Source organism: Conger conger, chromosome 17 (assembly GCF_963514075.1).
Source record: "Conger conger chromosome 17, fConCon1.1, whole genome shotgun sequence".
Taxonomy (NCBI): Eukaryota; Metazoa; Chordata; class Actinopteri; order Anguilliformes; family Congridae; genus Conger; species Conger conger.
This window is the reverse complement of record NC_083776.1, coordinates 36035991-36061261: the sequence shown is the minus strand read 5'-3', so window position 1 is coordinate 36061261 and position 25271 is coordinate 36035991. Positions and strand designations below refer to the sequence as shown.

The 25271-nt window shown below is 46.8% G+C and overlaps 1 protein-coding gene across 9 annotated transcripts in view; it reads left to right on the top strand.

Moving 5' to 3' along the window:
* Nucleotides 1–25271, top strand: part of tns1b (tensin 1b) — a 254989-nt gene that overhangs the window by 217420 nt on the left and 12298 nt on the right. For 5 of the 9 annotated variants that reach the window (XM_061226942.1, XM_061226941.1, XM_061226945.1 and 2 more), the window contains 7 exons: nt 3883–5529; nt 8980–9060; nt 12613–12809; nt 13054–13186; nt 15752–15847; nt 21607–21787; nt 22342–23177. In XM_061226942.1, the coding sequence (XP_061082926.1) occupies nt 3883–5529; nt 8980–9060; nt 12613–12809; nt 13054–13186; nt 15752–15847; nt 21607–21787; nt 22342–23177 (3171 nt within the window). The remainder of the gene's footprint in view (nt 1–3882; nt 5530–8979; nt 9061–12612; nt 12810–13053; nt 13187–15751; nt 15848–21606; nt 21788–22341; nt 23178–25271) is intronic. The other 4 variants (XM_061226946.1, XM_061226950.1, XM_061226943.1 and 1 more) reach the window with 3 other exon arrangements.

Genomic DNA, 25271 nt, shown 5'->3' with positions numbered 1-25271 from the left:
TGGTTGTGTCCCTGAGCAAGACACCTAACCCCCAGTTGCTCCGAGTGAGCTGATTAGTGCCTTGCATGGCAGCCTCTGGCGTTGGCATGTGAGTGTGTGTGTGAACGGGTGAATGAGAGGCATTAATTGTAATGCATTTTAGATAAAAGTGATATAAGTGCATTTACCATTTACCATGATGAAAGGGAGAGGGCTTGCTGGGCTACCTCTCACACCCCTGACATGCCCATTCACTGTCTCACTGGCCAGCATTGGAGTCTCAACAGCTGCTCCCAGAGCGTCTCTCTATGTACAGGCTATTGGTGGGCTTGTTCGATTAATCTACAGGGTTCATGTTTTTATCTTCGTGGTCACTTCTAGCATTGGAACTGTTCTTCCCTCTGTGGTTTTCAGCACACTTGTCCCTCGTTGTGGGTATACACTTTGTTGAACATCACTCTGGATAAGAGCATCTGACGAATGCCTGTAATGTCATGTATGTAATGTAATGTAATGTAATGTACTATTGTCCATAGGCCTCTATTGTCCGTAGAGTCCAGGAAATGGCGTACTATGGTAGCGCAGGGATTGTGGGATCGTTTCAGAGCCAAAGTTTTTGAAAAGAGACACGCAAAACCATTGAGGATGTCAAAGCAAATGGTTATCCTGTGGCAGATGGGCTCAGAGGGAACACTCAATTAGACGGTGATGTTTTAATGTCTGAGTGGCTGCAATGATGAGGAGGCGTGCGTACGTCCACATACTGTGCCGCGCTCTGTGCCGGGAACTCGAACAAGAGACCATTCTCTGGATCAAACCTCAGATCTCCATTTACTGTCCATAAAATTACACTTGGCACAAATGCCTTTTTGTCTTTCATGGAAAAGTAATTTGTTGCAGATGTGCTACTGTATCTACAGATGTGTAATGCAAACAGAACTCGTGTTCACAAACATTGTTTCCCATGAGCGGAAACAAAGGTTCTGAATGATGGAGCAGGGCCCACACACGTTCCCACCGCCCATGTTTTTTTTTTTCATAGCACATGCTATAATTTCCATTGGATCCAGTTGCAGTCACATTGAAAAACAAACAAATCATTAATATTGAAGCTCACTGTTGCTAAATGGAAGCAGTGGCAACTATGATTCAAAAGGAATTTTTCAAAACACAGCGGTGGGACTCAGCCAGTCCCAAAGGCTCAGAAACTCTGATAATGCAGGTCCCAAAGGCTCAGAAACTCTGATAATGCAGGTCCCAAAGGCTCAGAAAGTCTTGGGAAGTTGGATGTGATGTCCCTGTGATCTGAAAACACTGGAGCAAACCCTGGGACTCTCTCTGTCCTGGTCCCCTGCTCCGCAGGGACGTCTCTGTCCTGGTCCCCTGCTCCGCAGGTCACCCTTAGTCGTGATATCATCATAGCACACCAGCACAGAGCTGAGGATGCAAATCACAGTGACCTATGGCGCGACCCAGTCCCACAGAACTACCCAGTACAGCCTCTGTCAGCCTTAGTAAAATTGTGGGGTGCATTGCTTAATCCAAAATCCATGAAAGAGCATTACCATAGAGCATGGAAACTCAAATGTCAGTAGTACTGCTGGGTGTATTTTCTACCTGACAGTTAATTTACTCATTCATTTCACTGATTAGGTAGAGACCCCACTCTCCTCATGTCCAATGGTTTAAATCAGTACCTGATTAGAGGGGAGGAATGAACACTAGCAACATTCCTGCCCTCCAGGGCCTGACTGGAGGAACCACTGTTCAGGTCCAACTTTGTAAAAATGGTGGTGCCAGTGAGAGACTCAAATTCCCACAAGTGCCATTCTGACTTGGTATTCACCCTGATTCTGACTCAAAAAAAGCTGAAGCACAGTTCGGTAAACACGCAGGAGAGTGTGGAACCCGCCCTGGCTTGAGGAAGGTGTTTTCTTCACCGTGTTTTGTGGCTGCGTTATTAGATTTGCGGACAGGCGAAGATTTCATTATGGGAACTCAGCCTTGACGGCGCTGCGTCGTTGGCGATGTCTGGGGAGATGGCCTGTTCCACAGAGCTGTCACTCAGGAGAGGGGTCATGAGGGGACCACGGACACAGTCTGACAGTGTCCCAGACGGACCAGTGTCCTGTTAATGGGCACATCCCTGAAATTAGATTACATTAGGCTACAGTGTCTAGTTCTTTTGGTCATGCGGATGACGCACATTCAAGGACAATGCATAGCACATTTAAAATAGATTCCATAATGTATAATTCAGGAGAATACATGTGTAAAGTATGTTCAACTGTATGACGTAATCTGATATTTTATTTTGAGTTGAGGAGCAGCTGATTTTAAGAGCAGAGGTGTGAGAAGACTGCATATCTGAGGTTGTTCAGAAGGTGTATTGCAGCTGGAACAATTGCCATTTTACATATTATTACAGAAATCTTTTACTATATATTATTATACAAATGTTATTGAAGCAATGACATGGTAGTTTTGGGTGACCGTGAAGAGAGAGGCCAGTTTCTGTCTTCACTCTCCAAAATAACTGAATCAGGGCCGGGTCACCTGCACGCTGGGGTACAATGGAGACACTGTCAGAACCATTATCACTATGCCAGGAAGCCTGACTGACAGCACAGTATCAGAAACCAGGGAGTGTGTGTGTGTGTGTGTGTGTGTGTGTGTGTGTGTGTGTGTGTGTGTGTGTGTGTGTGTGAGTGTGTGTGTGAGTGTGTGTGTGTGTGTGTGAGTGTGTGTGTGTGTGTGTGTGCGTGCGTGCGTGTGTGAGTGTGCGTGTGTGAGTGTGTGTGTGTGAGTGTGTGCGTGCGTGTGTGAGTGAGTGTGTGTGTGTGTGTGTGTGTCTGTGTGTGTGTGCATGAGTGGGGTGTGAAGGAGAAGGGAAATGTTTGTTTTGAATCCAAAAAGACTCAGGAAGGGCTTTAGACCTTTTCCAATTCTTCTTTTCCATTACTGACTCATTCCTCGTGGGTTTGCCTGGGAATGCCCTGTTGGTTTGGGATGTACTTACAGCAGGGCTGAGTTGCTGCTGTGTGTGTGTGTGTGTGTGTGTGTGTGTGTGTGTGTGTGTGTGTGTGTGTGTGTGTGTGTGTGTGTGTGTGTGTGTGTGTGTGTGAGTGTGTGTGTGTGTGTGTGTGTGTATGTGTGTGTGTAGGAGGGTTGGTCACTATTGGAAAATGTTAAGCTCAGTTCCACAGCCTGGGTGTGACTGTTTTTAGAGTTCAAAATGCTGTTAAAATGGTGCTGCCTGGTACATGTCAGGGAACACAGCTTTAATGACGGGGAATGCTCAATGTCTCACGTTCAGGCACACATATTCATGGACAAATTGAACCTTGCTCTGGTTTTTCACCCAACAGCTGAAGTTAAAACCCAAGTAAGGGCAGTATACTGGTCAGGGGTCTAACATAGGGCAGGGTATGTAGGACATCAGCAGGTGGAGTATTGAGTTTGTGGAGAGTTGAGAGAAGGGTGTGTTCCTGAGCGCTGTGTGTTCCCGAGCGAGGAACTGCATCAGTCAGCAGTAAGAAACTACATGAGGTGGCAGGTGACTAAGGGCGGGGGCACGGGGGGTGAGACAGGCAGGGCAGGACATCCGAGCCTCTCTTTCTGTTTAAAAACACAGCTGCTGTTCCGTGACTCCGATCAGCAGGTGTGGATATCCCAGAATGCAGTTGTACATCTGTGTCCAGGGAAGACCCATCCCCATCACCAGTGCAGGACACAGGATCTCTTAAGTGTTCATAATCAGTGGTTAGCAATTACTAACTGCCTGTGTAGTTTTCAGGTGATATATTCATCGGTACAGTGCGATCTTTGTGTGAAAGTGTGGAAGTGTGTTATTGCTCGCATACCCGTGTGCTGAGACCTGTCTTTCTCGCCTCTTGCTTTCAGACGTTGTTCACACGCAGGGTCCTCTCGACGGAAGCCTTTACGCCAAAGTACGCAAGAAGGAGTCCATCGAGGGAGTGGTCACAGCCAACGGCCTCCCCGCCGCTGACCACGCCATCCCTGCGGCGGAACGCACCCTCCCCGCCGTCGACCACGCCCTGTCGGTGAGCAGCGACTCGGGGAACTCCACCGCCTCCATAAAGACCGACCGCACCGATGAGCCGGGGCAGCAGCCGGCCCCCGTGCCCCAGCCCACCCCCCAGCCCCTGAGCCCCGAGGAGAAGAAAGAGCTGGACCAGCTCCTGAGTGGTCTGGAGCCTGCGGCCAGCCAGCAGGCCTACCTGGCCCCCAGCTCCAGTCCAGGGGGAGGGAAGCTCCACCTGGTGCCCGCCCAGGTGCACGTCAACGGGCAGAACAGCGTCGAGCGGGAGACGGACATCCTCGACGACGAGCTGCCCGCCAGCCAGGAGGCCAACAGCGTGGACAGCCTGGGCACGCTCTCGTCCTTCGAAGGCCGAGCCACGCCCACTGACCTGTACGAGCAGCCCGAGACCGTCATCAACGGGCAGGACCTCCCGTACCTGGAGAAGGGCGAGCAGCAGCAGGAGCAGGAGCAGGAGCGGGAGAAGGAGCAGGAGAAGGCTCCGGAGATGCCCGTGCACCGTATACACGGCTCGACTTCGGCTCAGGAGCGCGTCATGGACACGGGCTTGCCCCAGGGCGGGTACGCCCCGCAGCAGAACGGCGCCATGTTCCGCTCTCAGTCCTACGCGGAACCGGGCCCCAAGGCCATGCCCCGGGCCCCAGCCAGGAGCACCAGCAGCAGGGAGGCGGTGCAGAGGGGCCTGAACGTCTGGCAGCAGTACGGCGTCCCAGAGGAACCCCTGGCGGACGGAGTCCTCTACAGCCCGGCCTCACACGGCCTGCCCGAGTTCCCCCACATGGCCTCTCAGAATGAGATCCAGCAGTCCATCGAAACCCTCAACATGCTAATGCTGGATCTGGACCCGGCTCGAACGCAGGTGCCCAAGTCCTACAGCGCCCCTGGGGAACCCAGCGTGGTCACCATGCAGCCCTCACTGGTGCAGGCCCACGCCCGCCCCTCCTACCAGGCCGACAGCGCCATACACGGGTACTACGGGGATCCCGCGGCCCACCAGTACCAGCCGGGCCTCGTCGCGAGCTACTCCACCGAGTCCTACGACCCTGTGAGCTACCAGCAGTCTGCAGCCAGCCCTCAGTACCAGCCAGGCTCCATCGCTGGTTACCCTGTCGAATCCTATGACCCTGTTGGGAATCAGCAACCTACGACCAGTCCCCAGTACCAGCTAGGCCCTGTCGCTGGCTACCCCTCCGAGTCCTATGACCCTGCCGGGTACCAGCAGTCTGTGACCAGCCCACCCTACCAGCAGGGCCCTGGGTCCCTGGCCTACCCTGCCGACCCCTCCCCCACCTTCAGCCAGCTGCAGCTGAAGCCCCTGAACACGTACCCCTCCAGCGGGGCGACCGGGTCCCCCGAACCCCCAGAGCAGCACCAACCCGCCGCCCCGCTCAGCTACAGCGCCTCCTCCTCCCCCCTCCCCGCCAAGGAGTCGGACCCTGATGAGGACAACATGGGAGTGCAGGGCCTGGTGGCGCATCGCGTGGCAGGTAGGAGCTCACCTCCATCTCACAGCCAAACACATCTCCTCTCTCATCATTTCACAATCATTTGTTACTTACATAGGTGAGGCTTTCATGCAAAGCGACTTACAGTTGATTTTACTAAGCAAGGGACATTCCCCCTGGAGCAGTGTGGGGTTAAGGGCCTTGCTCAGGGGCCCAACAGCTGCACGGATCTTATCGTGCCATGCGGGTCCCAGCCATGTACCTTAACCACTAGCCCTCTAAAACATTTCCATGAGGGCATTTCTCTCCATATCACTTTATCTAATGCATTGTTTAGTGCAGACACGTATTTATAGTATATATAGTATATATAGTATTTACTTTGGATTCAAATACTTCTCTGCATTTGACTATGTTCACCTGGTGTATTGGAACACAGTAAATGATCACTAAATTGTAAACCCTGTTCATTTGCAGGCTAAAATGCACCTGGCAAGATCAACAGTGCACAGAAATGTATTTGAATCCAAAGCAAATGCTATTTGAACCCAGGTCAGGTTTAGTGTGTGAGTTACTGCAAACTGAACTCGGCTCACCTGTTATTTAATAGTAATGCTGTCTATGTATTTGCACTTTTCCAGCTTCGCTTATTTTGCTATATAATATTGGAATTGATTTTGCAGCTCTCAGAAAGTTGCAGTGTAACAGGTAATGTTTTGTGTGTGTGTTCTGATGCAGTCTTACTGTGTTGATTCTTTTAATGTGTTACGCTAGTTTATTCAATACAAGAGTATTTTTGTGTAACAGGTAAGCCATTGAGCAAGCAGTCACGAGTGAAAGGGAATATTCTGCCGGAGCCCATGAACATTCGGTCACCTCATAGCACTGCCAGCAATCGTGTTTTGTGTTGAAAATGGAAAATAATGACATGGAAAGTTTGAAGGGAAATAAAATGCTCCAAGTTTCAGTGAAAGAGGTCTTTGTTAGACACAAAAGCTGGATCTTACTGAAGGCTCGTTAACATGCTTCAGAGCAGCTACTTTTTAAAGACTACCGTCCATGGCATCTGAGGATACTGTAGGTTTTAAACCAAATTTTCCCCAACAAAATGAAACAAAGTGAAACTCAAGGAGGCCAGCTAGACCAAGAAAAGTGTCAGAAAGATTCTGCCATCAAATACAGCCTCTGAGAGACTGCTTTTGGTTGATATTGAAAAATATTTTTTAGAACAAAGACTCATTTTTTTACTTCCGCTTCTCTCCAGGAGTACTGAAATTCTTGCAGTACACTGATGGACCCCAGATTTAGATTGGGAGCGTGAATATTCAGAGGCAACCTTTTATGGACAAAGGCCCGTTTTGTGCGCGTTGCGAGGTCACAATGGCGGCGTTGTTTCCGCGGCGATGTGTGCTAGCGGATCGCCGTGTTCCGTTCCGCCTCCGCGGCTCACACTGCGGCACGGCCCAGATCCGCTACGCCTCCCCTCCCGCCGCGTCGCCACGGCGACCGGCCTTCCGCCCGCGGCAGGAGAGTCCGAGCCCCTCTGTCGGGCTGAGGGGATGTGAGCTATTCTGTCGCAGCTGGTTCACACTAACTAATTTTCTGCTAACTCTCCTGGGGTCAGAATGTCCTGCCACGGGTTTCTTCAACCCATGAACTCAGCCAAATGATTTCACTAGTTAGAGCAGATGAGTGCCTCCGCAAGTCTGCTTTAATGAAGACTTAAAGCCTCCCTGTCTGGTTTCTATACTTACTTTATAAGACGGTCTATGTTGTCATAGATGCATCAGTGTGCCCAGGGCAGATCTAATCTTGGGCTGGTTAGCTAAGCAGGCAGAAGACTAAGGCCTTCTCACGTCTATCTGATAACAAGCGAAGGAGTCACAGAGTCCAGCACCCTGCCTCTGGAATGGGATGAGATATTCTTAGCCTCTCACATACAGTATGGCCCAAACATAATGTGAGCCTTCTCACGCTGAGCAGAGAGATAAGCACATCCATATAAAATGTAAGGAGTTAAGAATAGGCCGTGTGTTTCTGTTTTCAGTGGCCCATACAGTACATTCTCTGCAGTAATCAGATACGCCGGCAGTAAAGTCACTGCAGCCAGCACACAGTCTCCCCCTGGTGGTAGAGAGAGGGACTGCGGTCTCGTTCCTCTGCAGAGCCGCGATAAAATCAGGAGCCGGCAAGACACTGCGCAAAACGCGGCTTGCTTATGGAAAACAAGTTCCTAGGGCTCAAAGACTGTCCATTTCTTCACATTGTTTTTCAGTTCCATGAGCTGGTTTCTTAGACATAACCTCTTAAACAAATATTGGTGGTGAAATAAGTATCCATGTGTACAGTGCACGGTTTGCCTGACCTCAAGAGCATCCCAGAGTTGCACCTGCAATGTGACGCAGTCTTTGCCAGGGTGTGGTAAATTAGCGCTGCTTTACATGTGCCCCTCACATCATCTGTCTGAGGTGAGGGTGTTCGACAAGGCCTTTCTCAGATCCAGCCCCGTTTACCTGAAACAGCCACACGGGAGCTTCCAGGAAACGGGGCTGGGATGAAAGCGTCTTTTAAAATCGATCCCAGTGTCAAACCTCGGGACTGGAGCGGGAAGGTTTGTGCAGATAGCAGGTGGAGAGCTGTCAGGGCTTATCGGCTGTGGAGTGAAAGCACGGCGCTTCTCTCTTTATTGACCGCGAGCAGACGGTGAAAGGCTCCGGACAGACAGATAAACAGCCCCGGCTGGGCCCTGACCTCCAACCCTTCAGCACAGAAGGCTTTGTGCTCGAAGTGCTGACAGTGATTGACAGCTGTCATTATGTTCCCGATTAGCTCTGGGGCTTTTAGAGGAAACAGGAGCTCTTTGTAGTGGTGGGGGTCTGGCCCTGGGTCTGACACTTTAAAGGGTCAGCTCAGTGCTGGGAAACCGCAAACCCCAGCAGCCCCTGCTGTAACAGGCCGGTAGACCCCTGTGTCACATGACCTGCAGTTACAGCTTCCTGTTTCCTGTCACAGATACAGTGTATGTGTTGTGTGGCTCATGTTTTATGTCATTGCTCCTGTTACCAATGAAATGCTGATATCTCTGATCCGTGATCACATCTGGGCTACAGAAGAGACGAGGAAAGGAAGGATTGCATTGTTTAGCTCTCAGCTGTTTGAAAAGGTCCCCAGTATTAGTGTAGTTTTATGAATGGGATTTTTTTATGTTTTATGAATCTTTAAGGCCTTTCAGAGTGTTGGAGGAATGCCAGTTAAATAATAAAACCTCTACATTGAAAGGTATCTGAAGCTAAACTTTAGCAGCTCAGCGAGTAACACAGTCTCTTCTCTTTCTCTCCATGTTTCTTTGTCTTCTTCCATCCCTTCTGCCCTGCGGACCACCCTTCATGCCACCACACCTCCCTCTCCGCCTCCTCCTTCATCCTCCTCTCGCTCCTCCCCTCGCTCCTCCTGACTCCAACTCCCATCACCCCCTGGGGCGGCCCGCCACAGAGTACAACGCTCGCATCCGGGGGATGAAACAAAACTTTCTGCTGCCCCAGGCAACCCGTCACCGCTCCTTTTCCTTCTCTGGTTCGTTTGCCTCCCTCTCCTTCTCTCTCTTTCCCTCTCCTCCCTCTTTCTATTCCTCTTTGCCTCTCTCTGTCTTTCTCTCTTTCTCTGTTTACCTGTCCAACTCACCCAAATCCTTGCTTCTTTCCTCCATGGTTATTTTTTTCCCCTCATACCCCCCCCTTCCTGTCTAATTCACCATTTCCCAGAAAATATGTAGTCTTCAAGTAGTCTCATCCTGCTGTACTGCAGAGTACAGTACATTGTGAGCACACTCTGTATACTTATGACATTTCCTCGCCACAGGAGAGCTGCATGGTGTGGGTGTTATATACTGTACTGTAATATGAATTTAATATGAGCTGAAATGGAACTGTCCCCAGACCTGGATACCACAAATTGCCTTCTAATGCTGTTTTACACAAAGATGAAAACCAAACTAACCCGCTGATTCCTCTCTTAAAGCAGGTTTAATATGAAAAGTTAAGGTGGAAACACAGAATGGATCGTTGGCAGGTTTAATATGAGAAGTTAAGGTGGAAACACAGAATGGATCGTAGACAGGTTTAATATGAGAAGTTAAGGCGGAAACACAGAACGGATCGTAGGCAGGTTTGGTAATGATGTGTCTCCGGGCCGTTCCTCAGTGAGCAGAATCTACACATGTTTAGGGCCGAAAGACCAGACGGCGACTCATTGACTTTTCACCACAGAAATGTCCAGCAGGTCATAGCTCGCACGCAGTCTAGATAGATTGTACGCAATAATATATAGGTGCAAAATTAAAATACATATTCAATGCATAAATAAATAAAATGAATACATGTTTAAAGTGTTTAGAAATGTAAAACAGTAAAGTTAACTAAGTCATCATACGGTACATATTCTATGAGAAATAAGAGAATAAGAACAAGAAAAGATAAATTATACAGCATATTGCTCTATTGGGCTTCGGACTTTCTCCAATACACATCAACTCTTTGTAGCTGAGCCTATAATTTCAGCTGAAAAGGTTTTCCAAAGAAGCAGATGAAAACAGAGAGTTGTGTTTGGTTGGGTTTGCCCTGATACACACCGACGCTGTGCGCAGACAGTGACGTGCGCAGAGGCCTGTGAGGAGTGTTCTCACACTGTGGGAAAGGTCACCACAGGCTGTGTTATTTCACAACGCCATGTGGCTGGAAGTGTGGCCATGTAGCCAAGACAGCAGTGGCCTTACACGACTATGGGCCCGACAGTGGCCTTACACCACCATGGGCCTGACAGTGGCCTAGTATTGTTATTACTGTTGTTATAGTGATTATGATTATGATTATTATAATAAGTAGGACATGGGAAACACTGGTCAGGCACAGCATGACAGGACAGTCACCCAGACGAAGAAAAGATCAGGAAGCGATTGTGGTGACTAAGCTGGAGTTTAGACCTCGGGTATAAACCATCAGACCACAGGACCACATTATGTCTGGAACAGCTAATCATTCCCTACTTCACAGAATCACATTTTTAAAGCGTTTCTGGTTCCCACGTTGGTGGCGATTTAAGCCTATGCAGACCAAACAAAACTATCATATAAAATCCATAGAGCATCAGGTGTCATAATGCCATGAAAAGCACACTGGGGCTGTGCAGTGAAAGCACACTGGGGCTGTGCAGTGAAAGCACACTGGGGCTGTGCAGTGAAAGCACACTGGGGCTGTGCAGTGAAAGTAAAGGGCGTTCAGCAGGCATTAGTCGGGGTCTGTGGGTGTAACTGGAAGCCTGGGCCATGTCCAAAACAGCCTCCTAACGACCGTGTACTACTAACTACCATGTCCTCAAAATGTGTCTTATGGTCACACCCACACTCAGCAAAACCCTGGAAATATAGTATGTATATAATCATTACTGCATTTAGAGAAATGAATGGGGCTTACTGGGACTGTGAGAGTGTGTGTGTGTTACTGGTCTGAATGGTCAGGGCCCTCAGTGTGCCGTTGGTGGGTGGTGGTTCGTGGTTGACGGGGGCAGCGGGCTCTCTGTGAGAGCTGCAGGAGCAGAGACTCCTCAGCTGCAGGACTGCTCCCCTCAGAGTTTGTAAATATTTTCCAAAGCTGTTGCCGAGCAGCAGAATCTCTCCGTGTTCCCGCCCTGCCTTCGCATGTTTTCCCCCTCACCCCCCCAGCGCCGGGTCGGCCCGGCTGGGAGACCGGGTGCTCGGCTTTGGGTGTACTTGTCATTTTTATGTGTGTGTGTGAGTGAGTGTGTGAGTGAGTGTGTGTGTGTGTGTGTGTGAGTGTGTGTGAGTGTGTGTGCCCTGCATTCGTGTTCACAGGCTGTAATTTGAAATCGTGTAGCGGTACCATCTAGCCACTCTATTTAAACACATAATAAGTTCATTTTCTGTGATTAAGCTATGGTTAGATAAAAATAGAAAAATATTTTATTTACAGGCGGCACGGATGGTGCAGTGGGTAGCACTGCCGCCTCACAGCAAGGAGGTCCTGGGTTCGAATCCCCGTCGGCCAATGTATGCTGGGATAGGCTCCAGACCCCCTGCGACCCTGTTCAGGATAAGCGGGTTCAGATAATGGATGGATGGGATGGATTTTATTTACATGACAGCGTATTCCATGTTAGTAAAGGATAAAAAAAGACATACACTTAGCGGTTGCCCTACGTTCACATACATACACCGCCAATCAGTGGCTTTGCAAGATGGCAGTCCACCCTTCACACTAAGTGAACTGTGAAGGAGGTGCTGGCAGCCCAGGCTAGGCTACGCTAGCTCTCCCTGGGAGTCCCCTCCTCCCCCTGGTTCTGCACACACTGTGGTAAAATGCTTACAAAGTCCTGCTCATGTTATACTGAGTGCTCTTATGAGCTTAATGCATCCTTTGAGGTTGAAATAATATTGTTTAAGTAGCCGTCGGGGCCTGCTCAATGAGGGCATTGTTCTGCTCTGAGGCGGTGTCTGTGGGTCAAGTGGGAATGATTATTTAACCAATTGTAGCATTTTTAAAAAGTCAGCTCTGCCATTTCCTGTGTCTCCTTCCAGAAACTTCTAGAAAAACAGAGGGGAATGTACTGGGTCCACACAATCAATGGCACCAAGGGGCCGCAATTATGATTCAGTTTAAAATGTTTCTTATAAATGACTTCTTGCTGTTACTAGCAATGGTAATTGAGCATCTGTGTTACTAGCAATAGTAATTGCACATCTGTGTTACTAGCAATGGTAATTGAACATCTGTGTTACTAGAATTGGTAATTGAACATCTGTGTTACTAGCAATGGTAATTGAACATCTGTGTTACTAGCAATAGTAATTGAACACTTCAAGTAGTGCCTCTTCACGTGTATGTGCTTCACCTGTGCTGTGATGTATGTTACATCATCAGACCCTGCACATCAGTGTGAATTATGCTCTGATGCAGGCTGTCTTAGCCAAAAATCTTTATCGTTATGGTTTCCTGAAAGTCCCAGGAACATTTCTGATAGCTGAAGGAGAGAGGAGCAGTGCACTGTGGGTACGGAATCCTGTGCAGGTTAAATGAGTGTGTCCCTGGCCCGCCCCCTGTGTGTGATTGGCAGGAGTGCGGTCCCAGGGGATGACGTCGGACAGTGGCTCCGCCCCCGTGAGGCGACGCACCACCAGCGAGGGGCAGTACCAGAACGGCCACGATGGGACAGGCCCCGCCCCCCCCGGCTCCGTCCGCTCCCCGATTCGCTGCGTCTCCCCCGAGTTCGTCAACGCCATCGCCCTCAACCCTGGGGGGAGACCCAAGGAGGTACTGCCCCCAACACTCACCCCTACCCCACCCCTCTGCACCCCCAATGTTGGATCCACATGAGTAATACTGTAATGTGTGTGGCTGTGTGTGTGTGTGTGTGTGTGCGTGTGTGTGTGCCTGTGTGTGTGTATGTGTGCCTGTGTGTGTGTGTGTGTGTGTGTGTGCGTGCATGTGCGTGTGTGTGTGTGTGTGTGTGTGTGTGTGTGTGTGTGTCTCTCTCTCTCTCTCTCTCTCTCCTTAGGGCCCTATGCACAGCTACAGGGAGGCATTTGAGGACATGGATGCCCCTTCCAGCCCCTCACCCAGTGGTGGTGAGATCCATCCCCCCACCCCTGCCTTCCCCGTCTCGCCACAAACCCCTTACTTCAACATGTGTAAGTTCCACCTTCCTGTAGGAAGAGGGCGCTGTGGAGCCATAGGCACAGATACATTACAACCTCTTAAAACCCATCGCTGTCAGGTGTACAGCCGTGTTCACACCCGAAAGAGTTAAAATCCTGGGCTTTCTTTTAACAAAGAGAACAGTAAATCAGATCAGTGGAACACCTCTACAAGCCAACCTCACACACTTTAAAACATGTTCAAACCAGTCTGTGATGTTCAACATGTTCAAACCCTGTGATAGACAGTTGACCAGGTTGTTTTCCTTTCGTCTTAGTCGGATTTTCACTTGATGGTAATTTGAAATGCCAGTCATGATTAACATCCAGAATTTTTCAACTTGGCGAAATAATGATTACTTGTGGGAATAATAAAAAAAGAAAAGAAAATATTTTTAAAAGTCAGAATTTAAATAAACAGCATGTTTGTGCAGGTTCTAAATATGTGGCATATGTTCTGTATGCATTCAGGAGTGATTTATGTTTTTATAACAACTGGCTTCCGAATGGAGGGTTGTTATACGTGTTGTTTTTTTAACGGATTGCAGTGTGCTGTTCCCTGCACTAAGGAGGGGTGTTGATTTGTTTTGGGCAAACCTTTGACTGTTGATTTTGGTGGTGGGTTTGTCTCCTTGGCAGATAACTTCTCTTTCTCTCCTCTCACAATACATACAGTATTTATTCATTTATATATATTTATATACATATATTAACACTCATCGACAATGGTAAAGGCACACTTTGCGAATAGCACTCGTGAAGCTCTTCTAAAGAACACAGTGAGCCCTGAAGTTGCTCTTGTGTTACAGACTGCAGTGTTCAGGTACAAATGAGTGCAGGAACTCACTGCTTATAGTTAAGAAGGTCAGGGGAAATGGAGCAGGCTGTTTATCTCTGAAGGCCTGTAATATCTCTGAAGAGCTGTAATCTTACACGACTGAGATTTCATTTGTGCACTAGCTTTTTCACCTGGACTGAGGTGGAACTCGACACCAACTAGTTGGCGATAAAACAGTTGGCAATCGGGTGAAATCGTACACTTGAGGAATTGGGTTTATCTCTGGGCCAGATGGGCTGTAGTCCTCAAACCCTCACATGAGAAAGAGCGTCCTCTCCCCTGTCTCTCCTGCTTCCCTCCGAATGCCACACCCTCACCCACGCACACACACACACACACACCCTCACCCATACACACCCACACACCCTCACACCCTCACACACACACACACATACGCATACGCACACACACACACACATTCACACGCAAACACACACACAAACACACACACACACACACACACACACACACTCACACGCAAACACACACGCACACACACACGCATACGCACACAGAAACACACACACACAGGCACACACACATTCACACACACACACACACACGCATACGCACACACAAACACACACACACAGGCACACACACATTCACACGCAAACACACACACACTCACACACACACACACACACACACACACAAAGACCGACATCCTCACTGTCACCGCCGGACTACATTGCGATATCGTTCCCTGGGAAACAGGAGAGTTGGGTGGCGGCGCTCTCTGATTGGGTGACACTGCAGACAGAGTGACATCAGCGGCACATTAAAGCGACATCATATCCCAGCTCCCTCCTCCGGCAGTGAACTGTAGGAGTTTAAGGACCCGCCCTGTAGCGCTGCCTCTAGAGGCTGGCTGACTCACAAAGAATTGATTGGGATTCTTTGGTAAGTGGAGGATGCATGTAACAACCTCACCTTACAACCCCCCCTCCCCCCCACCCCGGACCATTCCACCTACACACCGCCTGTCCTCGCTCCCCTGCCAGGCATGCTCACGGAGGGCAGGCGAGCCCCAGACAGGGCCCTCTTCAGACAGCGCCAACACCATCAGAAGGGCTATTCCATGGTAACCCACATTACAACTGCAGGATATTTGTGTGGGAAGCCTTGGAACGTCTGTTGGAAGTCCAATACAGCTACAGAAATCACTCTTATTAGCTTCTATTATGTCGCTGTATTGGGCTTTAGAGTTGTAACTGTTGGCCCCAGAGGGTTGATTAGCAACACTAAAATGGCGGCTCTGTCTGCAGCCGGCCTGTGTCTGCGTCACGTCCATATTGTCCGTGGTGCGGCTTTATGGCGTCGAGCGCCCCTTCTGATCGATGTTGTCCTGACTGCCTGCTTGGCTCCCCTGCACGGCTGTGGTGTTAGCTTGGCGGGGCGGACATGGCGACCTGCCCCGCCCACCGCCGCTACCCGTGGAGGCCTTCGCATGGCCCAGCCTCCGCCTCTATTTCCCAGCCACCCCCTCTCCCTGCCTCCCTCCTGTCTGTGCGTGCTGTGCTGTGCTTGGTGACGATGTGTTGTGTTTGGCTGAACACATGGAGCCAGCTCCAAACTCGCGTGTGCCGTGTTCAGCGCTGTGAAACTCGCCGTTCGGCGTTTCTCCTGGTGCTGCGGTCACACGCGAGTCTGAGCTGCTGAAGCAATGTGATTGGCTGGATGACTAACAGGTCGCTGTCCCCCTCCCCCCCCCCCCACAGGTCGGTCCCCCCCAGGCCTGGCCAAGACCCCCCTCTCAGCCCTGGGCCTGAAGCCCCACAGCCCGGCCAACATCCTGCTGCACCAGGGAGGCCCAGGTAAGCCCACAGACACACATTCCGGAGAGTTCCACAGCGGCCGTTTCCATAGATACATACCCACTGAGCAACGCTGTTACAGTATGTGACCTGGGAGAAGAAAGCAGTCCTCTCAGCCTTGTATCAAAAGCACTTTTCACGATTTTGCAAACGCCTTCTTTTGAAACGTGATAGCGTTGGTGCAGTGAAAGGCCTGGTGTGTTCTTTTATTTGGCGGATCTTTTGGGTGGAATTTAGCGAGTTTTTCTGGCATTTTTAAAGAGCAGACCCCCTTTTAAGACTCACATTTACTTTACCAACATGAAGAACTGTGTAAGCCCCAAAAATATGAAGTCTTAATTATTGCTTTTAGCATATGCAATTTTTTATGTTGGAGACACTTTCTAGTGCGTTTTTGGGGGGGCTAGTGAGTTTTTAGGGTGGTTTTAGTGAGTTTTTTGGGGGGTGAGTGAGTTTTTGGGGGGCGTTAGCAAGTTTTTAGGGTGGTTTTAGTGAGTTTTTAGGGGGGGTTAGTAAGTTTTTAGGGTGGTTTTAGTGAGTTTTTAGGGGGGGTTAGTAAGTTTTTAGGGTGGTTTTAGTGCGTTTTTAGGGCGGTTTTAGTGAGTTTTTAGGGTGGTTTTAGTGAGTTTTTAGGGGGGGTTTAGTGAGTTGCCTCCCTTTAGGCCCAGCTGAGGGGGTTGAGTTATTATTGGCTGTCATTTACCACACCAACATGAAAAACTTTTTTTATAGAAGTATGAAGGATCATCACTGGGAAGTGTTCTGGAAGTGATCATGAGTGGGAAGTGTTCTGGAAGTGATCATGAGTGGGAAGTGTTCTGGAAGTGATCATGAGTGGGAAGTGTTCTGGAAGTGATCATAACTGGGAAGTGTTATGGAAGTGATCATGAGTGGGAAGTGTTATGGAAGAGATCATGAGTGGGAAGTGTTATGGAAGTGATCATGAGTGGGAAGTGTTCTGGCAGTGATCATCTGGTGCTCCCAGCTGGGACAGCAGTCTGCAGACTGGGTCTCGTATGGAAAATGAGAATCTATATTTGATTTATTGCAGCCGCTCAGCTTCTCTTTTCTGTATAGCCCCCCCTTTGTGTGGTGAACTCTATACACCTCCCAGTGTCTTTGTTCAACTGTTCCTTCTGTTCTCTCTGTCTCTCTCTATCTCTCCCCTCTCCCTCTCTCTCTCTCTCTCTCTCTGTAATACATTTCTGCTGTCAGATGTAGAGTCTAACCCTATAACTGATGCTATGGAAGGTAAGTGCATCTCCATGTTAACAAGCTCACCCATCAGCCCCTCTTCTCGGACTCCTACATTAACTCAGCAGTCCCACACAGAGGACATGAGCAGACTTCTCAAACCTGTTTCCCACCCTCTCATCAGTAGCACTGCTCCCATACTGTTCACTCTAACTTTGGGTTGAGTCTGCAAAGAGCCCTGCGAATCATCCTGCCATTCCCTCCACAGGCCGTCTGTACTCAGGAGACCCTCACTCACACAGGCTGTCTGTGCTCAGGAGACCCTCACACACACAGGCCGTCTGTGCTCAGGAGACCCTCACACACAGGCTGTCTGCTCACACTTCACAATAAGCTTCATGAATTGCCATTAAGTAATGTAGTTGTTAACATGAATTGATAAAAGATAAATACATTAATTCAGCATGAAATTAACTTTTCATTAGTTCATGCATTTGTTAACAACTAACTAATGTATTTGTACATAAATAGTTACCTTATTGTAAAGTGTGTCTGGCCACCCTATAAGGCAGAGTCTAAAGAGTGTTTCTTTAGTGGTTCTGTGGTGTGTGAGCCAAAAGAGCAGCCATTACACCACAGGCCTCTGAAGTCGTGTCATCATCCCATCGGAAATATCCTTAGTTTTTTAGCATTTTACAGATCGAAAAATCTGACGGTCTATGGGAGAAATCAATGGAGTTCAAATCCTTTAAAATAAATAGACATAACAAACGTCCAAATATATATATATATATATATATATATATATATATATATATACAGCACTGTGCAGAAGTTGTAGGCAGTGTGAAAAAATGCTATGAAGTAAGAATGCTTTTGAAAATTGAAATAGTTCATTTTTATCAATTTACAAAATGCAAAGTGAGTGAACAGAAGAAAAATCTAAATCGAATCAATATTTGGTGTGACCACCCTTTGCCTTCAAACCACATCAATTCTTCTAGGTACACTTGCACAATGTGTGGGCATATAGTCAGGTGTGTGATTAACCTATTTTACCAAACAGGAGCTAATGATCATAAATGTAATATGTAGGTTGAAACACAATCGTTAAGTGAAACAGAAACAGTTGTGTAGGAGGGTTAAAACTGGGTGAGGAACAGTCAAACTTCATGGTGCTTCCATGGTGAGGTTGCTGAAGACAGTTTAATGTCAGAAGTCATACACCATGGCAAGACTGAGCACAGCAAGAAGACACAAGGTAGTTATGCTGTATCAGCAAGGTCTCTCCCAGGTAGAAATTTCAAGGCAGACAGGGGTTTCCAGATGTGCTGTCCAAGGTCTGTTGAAGAAGTTAACACAGCAGATGAAAGACACATCATGCTTACTTCCCTAAACAATCTGAAGCAGTGCCATCAGCTCAGAATTGGCAGAAACCAGTGGGACCCAGGTACACCCATCTACTGTGCTGACAAGTCTGGTCAGAAGTGGTGTTCATGGAAGAATTGTGGCCAAAAAGCCATACCTCCAACGTGGATACAATGCCAAGGGACTCAACTATGCACCAAAACACAGGAACTGGGGTGCAGAAAAATGGCAGCAGGTTCTCTGGACTGATAAGTCAAAATGATAAATATTTGCCTGTAGCAGAAGGTAGTTTGTTTGCCGAAGGGCTGGAGAATGAGTATCTGCAGGCAACAGTGAAGCATGGTGGAGGTTCCTTGCAAGTTTGTGGCTGCATTTCTGCAAATGGAGGTGTGGATTTGGTCAGAATTAATGGTCTTTTCAATGCTGAGAAGTACAGGCAGATACTTATCCATTATGCAATACCATCAGGGAGGCATCTGATTGGCCCCAAATTTATTCTGCAGCAAGAAAACGACCCCAAACATACAGCCAATGTCATTAAGAACTATCTTCAGCATAAAGAAGAACAAGGAGTCCTGGAAGTGATGGTATGGCCCCCACAGAGCCCTGATCTCAACATCTTCGAGTCTGTCTGGGATTACATGAAGCGACAGAAGCATTTGAGGCTGCCTAAATCCACAGAAGGACTGTGGCTAGTTCTCCAAAATGTTTGGAACAACCTACCTGCCGAGTTCCTTCAAAAACTGTGCAAGTATACCTAGAAGAATTGATGCTGTTTAGAAGGGGTGGTCACACCAAATATTGATTTGATTTAGATGTTTCTTCTGTTCATTCACTTCTTCTGTTCATGTGTTCAATTGATAAAAAATAAACTATTGACATTTCTATTTTCGAAAGCATTCTTATTTTACAGCATTTGTTCACACCTGCCTAAAACTTTTGCACAGAACTGTATATATTTGGATGTTTGTTTGTGTATGAAAAAATAATGCTTTTCATCCAATTGATATAGTCTAAAAAAATATGTGTAAATTGAAAAAGCAAATTGCTATGGCTACGTTGTTAGCGACTCGTCGCATAAAACAACATCACACACATGGCTGTATCGTCAGTTACCATTCACACATGTGACAGAGATGGTTTTGTGACAATCCCATTCATTTTCCCCATAGAGACAAGTGACAAGTGTGTGTGTCATAAGCCTCCAACCACCGATATACATGTACCCAATTGTTTTGGATTCAAATACTTTTCTGTGCTCGATTCATCTTGCCTGGTGCAACTGAGCCAACTAAGAGGACCAGAAGGCGGGGTTTGTACTTTTTGAAAGCGTTTCTTGGGCTTCCTTAGGCAATACATCAGACAAGCTCAATAAAGTGTCGAAATGTATTTTGACCCGAAACAATCTCATATTTGACCCAGGTTTTTGAAAATATTTTATCGATATTTTCTTCTTCATCTTGTCTATAACTTTTTTTAAATCTTTTTGTATGTTTTTTTGTATCTTTTTCTATACAAAAAAACCTATCCACTTAAGAGGTTCTTGTGTGTTCAGAGGTGCTCTTCTGCATACTGCGTACTACTCCATTTCTGAGATATTCAAACCATCCGGTCTGGCACAAACAATCATTCCACAGTCAAAGTCACTTAGATCACATTCTTTCTCATTCTGACATTTATTCTGAAAAAGAGCTGAACCTCTTGACCATGACGGCCTGCTTTTATGCATTTAGTTGCTGCCACATGATTGGCTGATTAAATATTTGCATTAACAAGTTGGTGCACAGGTCTACCTAATAACGTGTTCAATGACTGTATATATATATATATATATATACACACACACACACACACACACACATGAAAATGTGCAATTTGGTCGATTCCATTCAATCATTAATAAAGTAAAATAGTTTCCACATGTTAGAAAACAATATATCTGAGTAATGGTATTATTTGTTTTCTACATTCTTTTCTGATAATATTCATCAAGGGTGCCAATAATTCTGGACCTGACTGTATATATATATATATATATATATATATATATATATATATATATGTATATATATGTTAATGAAACTGTCTGTTCCTCATCTGTATTATAAACATACAAAAATAAAAGTATAAGAAAGAGAAGGCAGGAGAATCTGTTAAAAGTGTCTGTTGATTCAGTGCCCAGTGAGCTTTCACATGGCACGTCAGACCCATCTGAGCGCTGTGGCTACTGCATCCTGTAAACATCGTAGGAATGTGGCCTCCCCTGGGGTGGCAGTTATGTGTGAGATTTCTGTTGATGTCCATAAACAAGAGTCCTGTATTTCCCTAATAGTAGCCCCTTTAAGATGTTTATAATACCAAAGCACCTTTTAGCTGCCTTTTTTCTCTTTACGATGGTGTTGCTAAATGGGCGATAATAGCTGTGCAGAAACAGGCCAGAAGCGATGTCAGTTTTTTATAGAGAAAGTTTTTACAGCTTTTTGTTCCTTTATTTTCTGTTGAAATCTGCTTCCTGATGAATGACATCATTGCTCCATCTGCAATCATTTTATCATCAGTATTTTATTTTCTATTTCATTTGCTGGGCCTCATGTCAGTGGTGATGTCAGTAGTCATGTCAGTGGTCATGTCCGTAGTCATGTCAGTGGTGATGTCAGTAGTCATGTCAGTGGTCATGTCCGTAGTCATGTCAGTGGTCATGTCAGTAGTCATGTCAGTGGTCATGTCAGTAGTCATGTCAGTGGTGATGTCAGTAGTCATGTCAGTGGTGGTGTCAGTAGTCGTGTCAGTGGTGATGTCAGTAGTCATGTCAGTGGTGATGTCAGTAGTCATGTCAGTGGTGATGTCGGTGGTGATGTCAGTAGTCATGTCAGTGGTGATGTCAGTGGTGATGCCAGTGGTTTTCTCTGTCTTTGCAAAGCCGTGCAGCTACGTGGCGTCAGTAGTCATGTCAGTGGTGATGTCAGTGGTTTTCTCTGTCTTTGCAAAGCTGTGCAGCTACGTGGAGTCAGTAGTCATGTTAGTGGTCATGTCAGTGGTGGTGTCAGTAGTCATGTCAGTGGTGATGTCAGTGGTTTTCTCTGTCTTTGCAGAGCCGAGCAGCTATGTGGAGTCAGTAGTCATGTCAGTGGTGATGTCAGTGGTGATGTCAGTAGTCATGTCAGTGGTGATGTCAGTGGTTTTCTCTGTCTTTACAGAGCCGCGCAGCTACGTGGAGTCAGTGGCCAGGACAGCAGTGGCGGGAGGAGGAGGGGTGGGCCCAATGATGCCGCCCGCCCACCAGGGTTACCCTGACGACAGCTTTGTGAGACAGGCCGCGCCCCACCACGCCTTCAACCCCCCCCTGTCCTCCAGCAGCCCCATCTACAGCCCCGACGGGTAGGTGTGGCCCAAATCTCTCTCGCTTTTTCCCGGAGCTTGGCTCGGCTGCGTCTTAACCTCCGGAAATACACAGCAGTGGCTGTGCTGTATGATGTTCCTGCTTTCGAACACAGAGCACAAAATTGCCCCTGCTGCTTGTTCTTTTGCTGTCTGAGCTCTTTGTTCAGGTTTGGTCTTGGATGCGCATTTCAAAAGGGCACTGTTGTTACAAACAATCCCTCCTGCCTCTGGTAATGCAAGTGTACGGAGCCCTCTACACACCCTAGGTTTTGCAATCCATGCATTCCGGTTGCCAATCCCAAAACACATTTTTGTAACGATTTAACGATTTTCACATCATTGGCTTTGTTTGCCAATCTGCACCCTCACTTTTGCAATACGTACGTTCAGTTTGCCTTTGTTAGACTGAGGGTACGGATAGGCAAACCGAACACACTTAAATGTTTGTTTAAAATGTTTTTGCACAGGGGGGCTCTGTATACAGCTCTGTATGAGCGGGTGATGAGTGACATTAGCGTCGCTGACGGATGTCTGTTCTCTCACCTCCCCAGGTACCCGCCTGCCCACATGGCCGCCCATCCCGCCGGTGACCCCGCCTTCCGGCCCCACCCCCCCGACAGCCTGTATCAGAGCCCCGCCCCTGCACACTACAGCCCCGCCCCCTCGTACGCCAGCCCTGCCCCCTCGTACACCAGCCCCGCCCCATCATACTCCAGCCCGGCAGGACTGGCGGGCAGCTTTGCGGGTCCAGATTCCAGTCCGGGCCTGTTCCAGCCAGACGGCGGGCAGGTCAGCGTTTCAGGGGTTCACGCCGTGCCCGGGAGCCCCCACACGCTGCACCGCACGGTGGCGACCAACACGCCCCCCAGCCCGGCCCTCCAGCGCCGGGCACTGAACCAGGGCAGCCCTGCCCTGACCCGCCGCACCCCCCCGGGTAACGGGGCCGATTTGGGGGTGGGGGGCAGCCCCGCCCTGACCCGTCGCACCCCACCGGGTAACGGGGCCGATTTGGGGGTGGGGGGCAGCCCCCTGCTGACTCGCCGGCCATCCGGGAGCCCCGGCTTGGAGCGCCACGCCGCGTACGGCGGCTTCTCCACTCCGGACGAGCGGCACGTCTCGCTCTCCCGCCAGAGCAGCGCCTCGGGGTACCCCGGCCCGGCCACTCCCTGCTTCCCCCCCGCCGCCGGCCCCTACGCGGAGGGCGGCCCCGCCCCTCTGCCCCAGCTCCCGGAGAAGAGGCGCATGTCCAGCGGGGAGCGGCCGAACGGCGCCCACGCCTACAACACACTGAACGGGAAGACGGCCACGCCCGTGTCCAGTGGAGGGAGTACGCCCAGTGCTGCCTTCTCACACACGCTGCCCGACTTCTCCAAGCTCTCCGTGTGCGGTGAGAGTGCACATCATGTCATAATGTATCATAAGATTACAGAAAACAACACAGCATAACATAACATATCATAACATAACATAAAACAGCACAACATAACATAGCATATCATAACATTACATGAAACAACACAACACAACATAATATAGCATAACATTACATAAAACAGCACAACATAACATAGCATATCATAACATTACATAAAAGAACACAACATAACATAGCATATCATAACATAACATAAAACAACACAACATAACATAGCATATCATAACATTACATAAAACAACACAACATAACATAGCATATGATAACATAACATAGAACAGCACAACATAACATAGCATATCATAACATTACATAAAACAACACAACACAACATAACATAGCATAACATTACATAAAACAGCACAACATAACAGCATATCATAACATTACATAAAACAACACAACATAACATAGCATATCGTAACATTACATAAAACAACACAACATAACATAGCATATCATAACATTACATAAAACAACACAACATAACGTAGCATATCATAACATTACATAAAACAGCACAACATAACATAGCATATCATAACATTACATAAAAGAACACAACATAACATAGCATATCATAACATAACATAAAACAACACAACATAACATAGCATATCATAACATTACATAAAACAACACAACATAACATAGCATATGATAACATAACATAGAACAGCACAACATAACATAGCATATCATAACATTACATAAAACAACACAACACAACATAACATAGCATAACATTACATACAACAGCACAACATAACATAGCATATCATAACATTACATGAAACAACACAACATAACATAGCATATCATAACATTACATAAAACAACACAACATAACGTAGCATATATAACATTACATAAAACAACACAACATAACATAGCATATCATAACATAACATAGAACAGCACAACATAACATAGCATATCATAACATTACATAAAACAACACAACATAACATAGCATAACATTACATAAAACAACACAACATAACGTAGCATATCATAACGTTACATAAAACAACACAACATAACGTAGCATATCATAACATTACATAAAACAACACAACATAACATAGCATATCATAACATGACATAGAACAACACAACATAACATAGCATATAATAACATTACATAAAACAACACAACACAACATAACATAGCATAACATTACATAAAACAACACAACATAACATAGCATATCATAACATTACATAAAACAACACAACATAACGTAGCATATCATAACATTACATAAAACAACACAACATAACATAGCATATGATAACATAACATAGAACAGCACAACATAACTTAGCATATCATAACATTACATAAAACAGCACAACATAACATAGCATATCATAACATTACATAAAAGAACACAACATAACATAGCATATCATAACATAACATAAAACAACACAACATAACATAGCATATCATAACATTACATAAAAGAACACAACATAACATAGCATATCATAACATTACATAGAACAGCACAACATAACATAGCATATCATAACATTACATAAAACAACACAACACAACATAACATAGCATAACATTACATAAAACAGCACAACATAACATAGCATATCATAACATTACATGAAACAACACAACATAACATAGCATATCATAACATTACATAAAACAACACAACATAACGTAGCATATATAACATTACATAAAACAACACAACATAACATAGCATATCATAACATAACATAGAACAGCACAACATAACATAGCATATCATAACATTACATAAAACAACACAACATAACATAGCATAACATTACATAAAACAACACAACATAACGTAGCATATCATAACGTTACATAAAACAACACAACATAACGTAGCATATCATAACATTACATAAAACAACACAACATAACAGCATATCATAACATGACATAGAACAACACAACATAACATAGCATATAATAACATTACATAAAACAACACAACACAACATAACATAGCATAACATTACATAAAACAGCACAACATAACATAGCATATC